Source organism: Petromyzon marinus, chromosome 2, assembly GCF_048934315.1.
Source record: "Petromyzon marinus isolate PM22_M1 ecotype Great Lakes invasive population chromosome 2, UKy_Petmar_22M1.pri1.0, whole genome shotgun sequence".
NCBI lineage: Eukaryota > Metazoa > Chordata > Hyperoartia > Petromyzontiformes > Petromyzontidae > Petromyzon > Petromyzon marinus.
Window position 1 is genome coordinate 29,274,372 of NC_133668.1, and position 13,188 is coordinate 29,287,559.

General features: G+C 46.7%; 2 protein-coding genes across 2 annotated transcripts in view; one reads left to right on the forward strand and one right to left on the reverse strand.

The window, feature by feature from the left end:
* LOC142929832 (fructosamine-3-kinase-like) overlaps nt 1-6,247 on the forward strand; it is a 63,414-nt gene extending 57,167 nt beyond the window's left edge. The window contains exon 4 of the mRNA XM_076071898.1: nt 1,110-6,247. Within this exon, the coding sequence (XP_075928013.1) occupies nt 1,110-1,113 (4 nt within the window). The 3' untranslated portion in view covers nt 1,114-6,247. The remainder of the gene's footprint in view (nt 1-1,109) is intronic.
* Nucleotides 6,248-7,330: 1,083 nt separating this feature from the next.
* LOC142929830 (uncharacterized) lies at nt 7,331-10,000 on the reverse strand. Its single transcript, XM_076071895.1, has 2 exons — nt 9,851-10,000; nt 7,331-8,293 (listed from the first exon to the last, which is right to left on the reverse strand). Exons 1-2 carry the CDS (start codon nt 9,976-9,978, stop codon nt 7,639-7,641), a joined length of 783 nt encoding a protein of 260 aa, XP_075928010.1. The 5' UTR covers nt 9,979-10,000; the 3' UTR covers nt 7,331-7,638.
* Nucleotides 10,001-13,188: the final 3,188 nt, after the last annotated feature.

Genomic DNA, 13,188 nt, shown 5'->3' on the forward strand with positions numbered 1-13,188 from the left:
GGCGGTGGGGGGGTCACCAAGTGACACGCAGCTTAACCGTGCAGTAGACCGCGAGGACGCCAACGTCGCCTAGGCAACGCCGCCCTCCCCCCCCCTCTGGCTCTGCCTGCCTCGCTCTGTGCACGTGAGGTGTCAACCACGTGACGCGGGCCACTGCGCGCGTTGCGTCACCGCTCACCGTGGGGGGCCCCTCCGCTACGTCCACATCGTACAGTCGCACATTCATTAATAGTCACACTCTTAATCATGTTTATGGTCATCGTCATTAAAGGTGAGTTTAATAATAATACCACTACACAATGTGTGCATTAATATATACGGCATGAATAAAACGCACCTGTAAATATCCTAAGTAAGTTTGACCTGACATTATTGCACAACAATTGCCCAGCCACCGTGGGATGTTTATCCTCCAATGTGTATCTGGCTCTGACCTGACTTATATAAAAGTGCAGCTCTGCAATTGCTTGGTCACACCACCGCTGGTGAAAATACCTTCATGAGAGCGAACTCTTTACGAGTATTTGGTCTACTTTTCCATATAACAATAGGGTTTACCCTTTCTGGCAATACAACAGGTGTCAAGATGTTAAAACACCAAACAGAATCCTCATTCAAGGAATCCTGTCTGCATTAACCACACGTACTTGTGGTGAACATGGAAACATGCTCTTATAATATATGCATTGTCTTTGAAACTGATTAGTCCACACCAGGAAGGTCCCATATTCTACTTTTCCACGTTGGCCAGGTGTGTTGGAAGAGCCGGCTGAAAGCCACACTTTGCTGCATCGCACGTGACTTGCCGATCAGCTAACTGTGGTGTACCCATTTAGCGACCTCTGGTCTGTGAGTTCAGTTTACTAACCATTAACAGCATGGCAGCTTTCTAAGTGGCTTGTGTGACAATTAACCCATGTCATTATCTCTTGCACAGCCTGAAATAAGTTTTTGCGTCAGGGATGGAAATTATGACTCACCCACCTGCACCTGCATTGTGCTCCCAGACACCTAAGGACCTTACTACCGCTGTGAGAAATTGACGGGCGTAGACTACTGCATGGCGATGATGTATTCACGTCGTTCCTGCTGTTTTCCTCTTTTGCTAGGTGATGCAATTGGTGTGCCAACACCTCCAGATGAAGTTCCTGAAGGACGTGGGCATTCGGGACATGTTCGTTTTGCCTGTGATGAATGAGTTTGTCCAAACACAGGGAAGTCAGCCTGTTCATCGAGGTGCGTTTCCCATGTTTATTTCACTCGATTGGTCGTCTGTTTGCAAGGTCATGCTCTGCCCAGAGGTAACCACTGAGATTTTTTTTACCGTAACATTACCGTCACTTGGGTTTGGTGATCGATTCAACGGGGCAAAAATATTTGTAAGAAGCGTAAACATGGCAACGTGATCATTGTCAGACCACGGAGGACCTTCAGAATGCCGAGTATGATCTTTAAATTGATCCTGGACTCGTTCGGGGGATATTTGAACAATTTGAATATTGGGGCGATATCGTCTTGCTACGGGTCTGAGTGAGAAGTCTCCCAGCGGTTTTTTGAGTCCATAATCGAGATTTTTGGGTTAGAGCACGTAAACATGCACTCAATAATACACTAAATATGCACTATTTATTTATATATACAGTGAGGGAAAAAAGTATTTGATCCCCTGCTGATTTTGTACGTTTGCCCACTGATAAAGAAATTATCAGTCTATAATTTTAATGGTAGGTTTATTTGAACAGTGAGAGACAGAATAACAACAACAAAATCCAGAAAAACACGCATGTCAAAAATGTTATATATTTGACGCCCTCTCAATCAGAAAGAAATTAGGTTAGCTTTACATTTGACTGACAGTGAATCAGCAGAAGAAGCAGTCATGTTGTCTATGTGATTCCAATCAGAAGGTGACATTTTTTGTGTTAACATTAAATGAGCTTGTAGGAGAGTCCTGTCTAAAGTATCGAGTTCAAATCGGAGTAGCCTTATCCTCTCTGAGATTTAAGATAGGCTGGCCTTAAACAGAATCTGTTTAGAATTTGGAGAAGATACAGCAGAAGAAATGAGTGTGAAAGCGATGGGTATTACCTTGTGATCGCGGCATCTTTTGAGGAAGGTCAGCGTCTCGATGAGCTGTGACTTCTTGTCCCGTTGTCTGTTAAAAGCTCTAACAGATAGGTGAAAGCCCTCCCCGTAGAGGTTATCAATTCTAGATTTAAAGCTTTCGTGACTGCAAGGATCCATACTCTTTGGTTCTATTCGGTAAAGTCACGTAGGTAAATAATAAAACAACAAAAATCACGACGTTTCACCCACAACACAAGCGGCCTTCATCAGGTGAAGGAACCTGGCTGTCTCAAGGACAGCGCTGGAGTGAAACACAGCCACGCTCAGACCGCGACCGTTAAGCTGTGTGCGAGGAAACAAGGTGCCTTGACAAAGGAATTAGCATAAAATTTAGCATTTGATTGGCCGACTTAGCATGATGAACGGTGTAGAGGTGGTGTACATGCGGGTGCACATGCCGGTTGGTGCGGATTGGAATCACATAGACAACATGACTGCTTCTTCTGCTGATTCACTGTCAGTCAAATGTAAAGCTAACCTGATTTCTAAATTCAACCAGCTATTAAAGAAGAACCCAGTTCCACATATAACAAAACTCGACGTCAACAAAATCGTCATTCATCAGAGTAGCACGCCGATTTCGGACAATCTGAAAACAGTACTGGCTCGGGGACTGAATTTTGCTGTCACCCCAAAACACATACCAGTAGATGATATCATCTCTCAGGTCGATGTAGCCCTCAAAGGCGTGGGACACATCCAAGCAGACGTTGCGAGAGCTGAAATAGCCCCTATTCTTAAGAATGCTAAGAAACCCATTAGTAACATCAGCAAAAATGAACGCTCTGAACTCGCGAATTAAAAAAAACAAGTGATATAGTCATCCTCTCAGCCGATAAAGGCAACGCTACTGTAATTATGGATAAAGATTCATACAACAACAAAATCCAGAATCTGCTCAACGATGGAAGTTACTCAAAAATTAAAAATGACCCTACCAATAGCCTAGCGATAAAAACCAACAAGATCATCACAAGTTCGACCTCCCTAATCGACCCAACTAAACGTCCCTCCCTAAAACCTTCTGCTGCAAGACTCCCTAGATTCTATGGTCTTCCCAAGATCCATAAAGAAGGCTCCTACTACGACCCATCGTATCCACGATCAACTCCCCTACCTATAGACTAGCCCGTTTTCTGTCATATTCCTTGCTGCCTTTCACTGACAAGACCACCTCAGCAGTACTTAACTCAGCCCAATTGGTCTCTATGGTCAAAGACGTTGTACTGTCCCCTGACGATATCCTTGTCAGCTTCGATGTGGTCTCTTTGTTCACCAAGGTCCCAGTACCTGATACCATTTAAATAATTGAAAATTTGGTCCAACATTGACTAGATGCCGATACACCTGCACTGGTTAGGCACTGCCTCAACAATGCCTACTTTACTTGGAATGGCTCCTACAAACAAAATGAGGGTACCCCCATGGGTTCCCCCTTGTCACCAGTGATAGCCAATATTTTCATGGAGAAATTTGAATCAGACGCCATCCAGACTTCCACCCTCAGACCTTCCCAGGGGAAGAGATATGTGGATGACACTTTCGTCATTTGGTCACTTAGCCTCCCAGCTTTGAACCTTTTCCTACACCACATCAATTCCAGACATCCCACCATCAAATTCACCATGGAAGTGGAGAAAGATGGCAAGCTACCATTCTTAGATGTTCTGTTTGAGAGGAGACCTGATGGCTCATTGGGGATTCTGTCTACAGGAAACCCACCCACACAGATTCCTACTTGAAACCTGATTCCCACCACCACCCAGCCCAAAAGAATTATCTCATCAAAACTTTATACCATTGGGTTCATTGCATTTCGGACCAACACCACCTGACCAGTGAATTAAAACATGTACACCTGGCCCTCAAAAGGAATGGATACTCTGACCGTACCATCCGCCAAGCTGTTTCTCCCTCCATATAGAAACAACCACTTGATACTCCGGTCAAAACCATCACACTACCATATATAGCAGGCGTTACTAAAATATTTCCAAAATTCTAAACAAACACAAGATCCAGGTCCGGTTCAATACAGTACACAAAATTCGTGATCTGATCCCATCCGTGAAGGATGTCATTCCTGACTTACAGTACCCCGGGGTTTACAAATTGAGTTGTACCTGTGGTGATTGCTATATCGGGGAGACATAGCGACATGTCTCTGAGCGAATTCGCGAGCACAAATCAGATTTGAAACATGGCAGAACGAATTCTTCTGCTGTGGCTGATCATTGTCACAACGCTATGGGTGATCATGAGATTGTCTTCTCCGATACCAAGGTTCTCTGTAAACCTATAGGTTATCACCAGAGATGTGTTCACAAGCCATTCAGATATACAAATACAGGCATACCTTCAACCGAGAGTATAGTTTCAAATTAAGCAACCACTGGAAGGACGTTTTAAATCATACCAAACGTCAACTAATTTCTAACAGCAATTTCAAGTAGTGGTATACCAAGCATATTCCTTCCGAACTTTCTATTTCCCTTTTTTCTACTTCCCCCTTACAGCACATTCTTGCCGATCTTTAATTTTTCTACCAATAGCCTCACACAGAGATCCATACACTCAAGAGACCCAAAAACTCACACAGAAATCCATAGATTCGCACAGAGGTCAATAGAATTTTAATCTGAATATTTATTTATACTGGATGAATCTGATGAGCTATGACGATCTGTTTTCACAGACGTCCAATCGGGCGGGTCAGAACATAACAAAAATACAATACAAAAACACGACAGGAAAGGTACACAAATTGTTTAAATATATACAAATTAAACTGAACTGTTTTTATCTTACCATAGACTAAAATAAACCTGTTGGACTCGCACAGAGACCTTAACCACTAAACCTCGAACAAATAAAACCCTCTAAACCTCTAAACCCCGTAACTATCTAAATCCCTAACCATTTAAACCCATAACCATCTAAACCGCTAACCCTCTCAAACCCTTTACCCTTAAAACCCTAACCCACCAAAAACCCCTCACTCTCCAAACCCCTTAGTCTTTTAACCCTAACCTTCGAAGCCATTAAAAACCAAACACTCAACCGTCTGAATCCCTAACCCTATAAACCTTGAAACTCTATCCTTCTAAAACCCTAAATCCCTAATATTCTAAATACCAACCAATCTAAACCACAACCCTCTAATGAACTAACCCTCTAGACCCCTAACCCTCTGAACTCATAACCTTCTAAATCCTCAACTTCTAAAACCCTAACCCTCAAAACCCTAACGTTCTAAAACCCTAAATCCCTAATCTAATCCCAACACATTTAAACCCCAACCCTCTAAAGAACTAACCCTCTAGATGCCTAACCCTTAAAACACCCATACCCCTAAAATGCTAACCCTCTAAACACATAACCCACTAAACCCCTAACTCTCTAAACCCATAAATGTTTTTTTGGGGTTAGATTGTGTAAATATAAATGTGTCGTTAAACCAGCCACCACCCGACACAGCCAATTAGGAAAATTTGTCACATCAACAAAAAGTGCCATTTAGTGTTGGAGACTAACCCAATATTAGTTGTGAAAGTCTAGGTGTTAAACCCTCTAAACTCTCTAACCACTAAACCCCTAACACTCTAAATCCCTAACCCTTGAAACCCCTATACCTCTAAACCCCTAAACACATACCCTTATAACCTCCTCAACTCCTAACCATCTAAACCATTCAACCTCTAACAATCGAAACCCATAAACCTCTAAACCCTCTAAACTCAAAACGTTCTAAACTCTAACCCTCTAAACACCAAATCCTATAAAGAACTTTACCCTGAAGACTCCAACCGTCTAAACACCTCACCCTTTAGAACCCTAACCCATAAACCCCAAAAACTCTTAACTGTCTAAACCCTTAACCTTCTAAACCAGACATGGGCAAAGTACGGCCCCCGGGCCGTATACGGCCCCGTTGGGATTTTTAATCCGGCCCGCCGAACTTGTACAATTATTATTATTAAATTAAATTTTACCTTTCTCCTGTAATGCCCCCATTTCCCCATTAGATGGCGCACTTTGACCGGGAGTTACGACATGTTTTTGTATTGTTCATGCAATTTGTTAAATTGCCTTGCAAATAAATGCTTTGCTACCTGTTAAAGGCCAAATCCTTTCATGTTATTATTTTTACACGACATTTATATTAGTTCACACAAACACTCCATCCATCTGTACCTGGCCCGGCCCCTCTGTCAAATTTAAGAACCCATTGTGGCTCGCGAGTCAAAAAATTTGCCCACCCACGTTCTAAACCCTTAAACCCCAAACTGTCTAGACCCCTAAACCTGTAAAACCATAACCCTTTAAACCCCTCACCTTATAAACCTCTAATCCCCGAAACACCGAAACCTCTAAACCCAAAACCTTCTAAAACTCGTAACCTTGTAAACCACAACACCGAGCAATCAAAACCCATAAACCCCCTAAACCTCTAAACACCGACAGTAACTCTAAACCCTTAACCCTCTAAACCCATAACCTTCTAAACTCTACTAAATAAAAACCTCAACCCCTTCACCCTTAAAACCCTATCCGTCTAAACTCCTCACCCTTTGAAATCCTAACCCAAATACCCCGAAAACCCCAACCCTCTAAACCCCTCACCCTCTAATCCCCTAACCCTCTACACCCTTAACCCACTAAAACCCTAACCCTCAAAACCCCTAATATGCTCAACCCCTAAACATCATAACCCTTAAAACCACCCAAACCTCTAAACTGCTTACCCCCTAAAAGCCCCAAAACCTCTAAACCCCTAAGTCCATAACCTTATAAACTCCTAACCCTCTAAACCACTAACCCTTTAACAATCAAACCCCATAAACCCCTAATTCTCTAAATTGAGAACCCTCTAAAACCACAACCTTCTAAACTGTAACCCTCTAGAACTCAACCCTCAAAACCCCTTTACCCTTAAAACCATAACAGTCTAAACCCATCACCCTCTAAAATCCTAACCCATAAACCCCAAAACCTCTAACCCACTGAACCCCTAACCTAAACCCTTAAACACAAAATCTTTAAACCCAAAACCCTCTAAATCCCTAACCCTCTGAACCCCTCTACCCTTAAAACCATAACCCTCTGAACCCCTAAACCCCTAACTCTTTAAACCCCTATACCCCTAATAGCCTAATCCTCTAAACACCTAGCCCTTTAAACCCCTTTACCCCTAAAACCCTAACCCTCTAAACCCCTAACTCTAGAATCCCCTAAACCCCTAACACTCTCAACCCCTAAACCCTATAACCCTCAAAATACCTAAACATATAAACCCCGTATCCCCAAAATACCCCAAAACCTCTAAACCCATGACTTTATAAACCCCTAACCCTCTAAACCCTAGCTCTTTGTGTAGTGTGTGGTGGGTGTCACGGGGTGGGTGGGTGCAGGGTGTGGGTGGTGGGTATCACAGGGGGGTGTATGTGTGGAGTGTGCGTGGTGGGTGTGGTGATAGTGGTCGTGGTTCACAACTATCCATGACCACCACCTCTACTGTGTGGTGGACCGGCCACCACACAGCAGCGCGCGTCGGAGGAGTGCACCCATGGTTCTCCCTATGCGGGCCAGGCCCCCTCGCTTCCTCTTCTCCTCCTGCATCACCATCGCCTGATCCTCTTTCCTTGTCATCTCCTCCTCCACCACCATCTCCTGCACCACCATCTCCTCCTCCTGCTCCTTCTTCGTCTCCACCTCCTCTGTCTCCCCCCCCATCTCCTCTTCTTCCTGCACCACCAGCTCCTCCACCCGGGTCTCCTCCTCCTGCACCACCAGCTCCTCCACCCGGGTCTCCTCCTCCTGCACCACCAGCTCCTCCACCCGGGTCTCCTCCTCCTGCACCACCAGCTCCTCCACCCGGGTCTCCTCCTGCACCACCAGCTCCTCCACCCAGGTATCCTCCTGCACCATCAGCTCCTCCACCAGGGTCTCCTCCTGCACCACCAGCTCCTCCAGCAGAGTCTCCTCCTCCTCCTGTACCACCAGCTCCTCCACCAGGGTCTCCTCCTGCACCACCAGCTCCTCCACCAGGGTCTCCTCTCCCTGCACCACGAGCTCCTCCACCAGGGTCTCCTCTTCCACCACAACCGTCAGCTTACATTTAGAGGCCAGGGCAAGCGCGGAGGATGGGGGCAGCGCCGGCTCCGCTCTGTGAAGAGATGCGCACGACACCGTTCCAACTTCCTGCTACAGCAGAGATCGCAGTCCCCCCCCCCCCCCCACCATCATCCGCATACGGACTAACTGTGTGCGGAGATAGATTAACCAGGTTAATAACGCTGCAATAATGCAGCATACCATGCCCATCGTGGGTCTGGTTACAGAATGGGCATTAGTCTTGCGATATCACACTGGATGAAGGGCTACATGGCAAAGGTATGGCTGCCTCATTATTTGTCCTCACCCAGGAACCAATTATAAAAATACATCCGTATATAACTGAATGTATACGTGGGGTTTGAACTGTACATGTGTTCGTTTGCAGGCAGCAGGGCTGGAACTCAGTTAAAGAGGGACCTGGGTTTGATTCCCATACTTGGGCCACTTCTCCGTGTGGAATGTGGAGTGTGTTCTACCCCCCCCCCCCCGTTTTGTCCTGCATTGGTTTCCAAAATCAGAATACATTATTTAGACTGGATGAAGAGGAATCCGATAAGCTATGAAGCTCTTCCCTCACATATATGCAGTCGAGGCACAGGGTCAGCAAGTTACAACAACAAACAAAAGGAGTGCAACGTGTAAAAATGTAAGCAAGTCACAAAAAATTGAGCATATAAGCACAAAGTACATAAAATCCTGCCAGATTTTCAACACTAAATGTAAACTTGGGCAAGGCAGCAAAACATCAACAAAACAGCCCCAGACCCCACCAAGACAACACACAGTCCCTCAAAATTGTACATTAAAATGTAACTTTCATTCCTTTGGGTTTGGCATTTTCCTCCACGTAACTGAACCCTGACACACGCAACGCAACCAGTGTTGGATGGACATCCTCGCCAGTGTTAGAAATTGAACCTCCAAATCACTCAATTGGGATCGCATAGCAGCAGTAGCAAAAGCAAATTTGTTCTGTACTGCAAACAACTTGGCAGGACTCTACTGAAAAAGAGTCTTGAGACTGAGTGAGGCTCATGCTGGCTAAATAAGGGTAGTAGTAATAAATGTAAATACATTAACAGGAGCAGAGCCGTCCCCCGGGTACGGTGTACTGGGGAAACCGCCCCGGGCACCGTGCTTTTGGCGGCCCTGTGCTTCGATGTTACGGTGTCAGACGTAAAATGTCTTTTTAACACGTAGGCTTTCGCACCAGATTGGCTCACAAATGATGACATCACATTCACATTTATCACTATTTAAGACCGAAACAGGAGTATTTCTCCACAATTCTGGCCGTCACCTTATGAGGCTGGTTGCAATCCCCGGCAAAATGTCGTATTCGAATAGTAAATGTGGTGGGCTTACTTTCCAACACACTGGTGTGCTGATCTAGTAACTAATTGGCACATTTTGTTTACATGATACACCTTACTAATTGGCTGTGTTGGGTGGTGGTGAGTTTAACAACACATGTATATCTATGCGATCTAACCGAAAAAAAACCCCTGTATTGTTGGTAATACTTCTGATTTAATTGTGACTTGCCCCGGGCCCCACACCTCCCTATGGACTGCCTTGAACATTGGACAAGCAGCTCATGGCTTACCGTCGCTCAGCAGCTCCAAAACACTGTACACTGCCAGGAGCAGCAATGGTGGTGGCGGTGGCGTTGCTGGTGGTGCTGGTGGCCACGGTCCGGAGCCAGCTGTGACCCAGCGCCTGCGCTGGCGTCATGCGACAATCCGGATCCCATCTGTTGAGACGCACCGGGGTCACACGCAGCGCACGTGGTGAGAGAGGCGTGGTGAGAGGATTGACGTTCCTTCCCTTCTCCCACGAGGTCCAGGATCGCACGGCATCAGCAGTAGTCGTGGTAGCAGCGGCAATCCTTCAATACGCAGTACTCTAAAAATGCCCTGAGCCTCGCACTGCCGAGGATCATCTTTAACGGACCTCCAAAGAGGGCGATCTTAACACCGGTGGTACTGGTTATCGGCAGGTTCACTCAGCTCCACATCTTCTTGGTGATCGGTGGAGGGCGATCGTTGATCACCTTGGTGGGAGAAATCCTCATGGGGAGGGGGGAGGTGGTGGGGGATGATTCTTACCGCAGGCAGGAGCTGACAAAGTCAACAAACTCCGGGTCGTGGCTTTTGAGTGCCCCGTGAAGTGACAAGCTCCCTGGCACCCTTCTCTTGACTGGGGAGAACATCATGCCCAAACGATCTGCAGGAGACATGCACAGCAGGAGAGACACACAGTCACCAACCACCACTTTGCCCACCTGCCCACTTGCCCACGCGCCCATTTACCTACCCACTCACCCAAGGAATTCAAAATACAAAGAGGCCCTCCCCCAAAATAACTACAACAGCTCCAGGCCACACCCTAACACTGAATCCGGCCGGTTGCTCGCCCCACCCTTCAACTCACCAAAGTAGTGCATTCCGTCAGGAGCTGCATCCATCATGCATCTTGGAGGCAACCCGAGGATCTGCACATGGTTGAGATAAAGGCAAAAGTCACCCGTGTAGCCGCAGCAGACTGTAGGGGCAAGTGCTTTTAGTAGTGAGTAGAAACAGCAGCAGCAACAGTAGCGGCACCTGTTGAGGGCCAGGACTGTGGCACACACAGAGAGGTTATGGTTGGCCATATTGAAGCAGGTACACATGGCACCAGGTACTCATTTGAGGCTGATTTGTACTAGGGGATGCCCAGTACCGGTTCAGATAATCATCACTGATGTTGGCCGTGAATTGGAATCAAACTCGCATTACCGGGTTTGTAGCTGAGCACGCTAACCGCTACACCACTGCTCCCCCCACACGTACAAGACACACACGTGTACACACGTACAACATACGATGGCTGCCATTCGCCAGATCACCAAGTAGCCAATCGCTCCCCCCTCTCCTGGCTCCCCCCCCCCCCATAGCCTACAACTTCAAGGAAGGAGGGGGGAATCACGAGCGGGTGAACGCCCAGTTGGAAATACCTCCATGCAGCACGGGAGGTGGTCGTCGCGGCTGTCCGAATGGAATAATTCCCTGCCGGTCGCCAACTCCGCCACTGTGCAGCCCAGTGCCCACATGTCCACTGCACACGTTAATCTGTAGCCCAGCAATACCTCCGGAGATAGGTATGGCAGGGTCCCACCAACATGCAGAGCTGCACAACAACAACAAATATATATGTACGTGTGTGTGTGTATACTCAGTGTGTCATGAACAGCATCGTTATCACACACTGTCACATGTACAGACACTAAGAGACTTGCACACACGCACACTGGAACACAGACACACCCACACGCAGAAACTCACACCCACACGCAGAAACTCACACCCAGGTGAGGTTACTCACGTTGCCTTTTCACAAAAAAGCTGGTGCCGAAGTCCGTGACCCTGACGGTGCCAGTCATGGTATCCTTGAGTAGAACATTTTCCTAAAGGAAGAAAGGCAGAAGGAATTCACATTCGGAGGTTACGCCGATAGCATTCAGCCAGCATTGGATCAATCACGTACCACGGTACAAACTAAACAGGGGAACTAGGTGAGGCGTAGCGCCATCATTAACCTTGAGTCAAGTGCAACATTCGCTGTTTTCTGACAGCTGCCACTGGGGGTGCCCCTTTCAAATGCGTCAAGATGAGCGATGTTAGTCGAGGCTCATCACATTTAAAGCTCTCTGAAGCACCATCTAAGTAAAAGGGAGCAGCTCTATAGACAACTTATCATAGATGCTCACAGCTGCCCGATAACGAGTTACGGACCAAAAACCACACTCAAGGGCGCACGGATTTCGTGACGCTTTCCACCGCGCGTTTGTCTTGGGAAGCTGACAACGGGCAGCTGTCAGTTCAAACGCGTGTTTGGCACGTTTTGAAAATCATTCTTTTCAGCTTCGGTTTGTGTTTCCCAAAGTTTGGGGCAACGCTGTGATCTACATTGCTGGTTTTATCTGTGGTGAGTCCCGCAATAGCGACACGACTCTACACGACAGTTGAATTCATACCAGATCATCACCAGAGGTAATGTGACCCTGCTTCCTTCCAGATAGACGGACAGAGCTAACACATCGACCCTGTGACCAACGTGGTTAGTTTTCTCTATGGACCGAGTCCCCAATAATGACACAACTCCGGAACAAAGTCGCGCTGAATGCTGTGTCCACTCACTGGCTTGATGTCTGCATGAATGATGCTCCTGGCCTTGGTGTGGCAAAGGAACTTGAGGATGCCCCTGGTGTAAGTTTTCACCATCCCCATGTGCAATTTCCGGAGCCTCCCTTCCGTAATCACATCATAGAGGCTCTCCCTGTGAAAGAGGCAGCAGCAGCAACAACAATGACAACAACGAAGCAGCGTCAGTGTCATACCCTGCAATACTGCGTGGATTCTGATAACGACAATATTAATATTATATTTGCACATTCACGACTAATATGATTCATAGCTCAGTGTGGGTTTAGGTCATCGGTTTGCTGATAAACCAAATCAGTTAGCACATTTGTCCACTTGCTTTCATTGGCTCTGTTTCCGGGTGGTGGAATTATCCATTAGGAGATACAAACTCCACAGAGAAAGGCGTCCGAGTAGAGAATCGAACTCAGGGATTTTCACCGAGGGGCTCAAGCATTACCACTGCGCTGATCGAGTGGAGGCGTGGCTATATAAAAGTGGGCGGGGCTGATTGAGAAAAGAGGCGTGGCCTCGTGCACCCGGGACACATGACAGCTCCACAGTATCACAATGCGTGGGTGGCACAGGAATCCCAAAAGTAACATCTAGCCCCGGTGGTGTGACGTTATCACCCTCCCCTGGTGTGGAAGAGATCGGGGCTTAGATCCCGACCATGACGCATGTATATTTTGAGTTTGCATGTTCTACCCCTGGTCACGTGGATTTTTCTCCGGGTTCTCTGGTTTGTCCCTCCACATTTAGA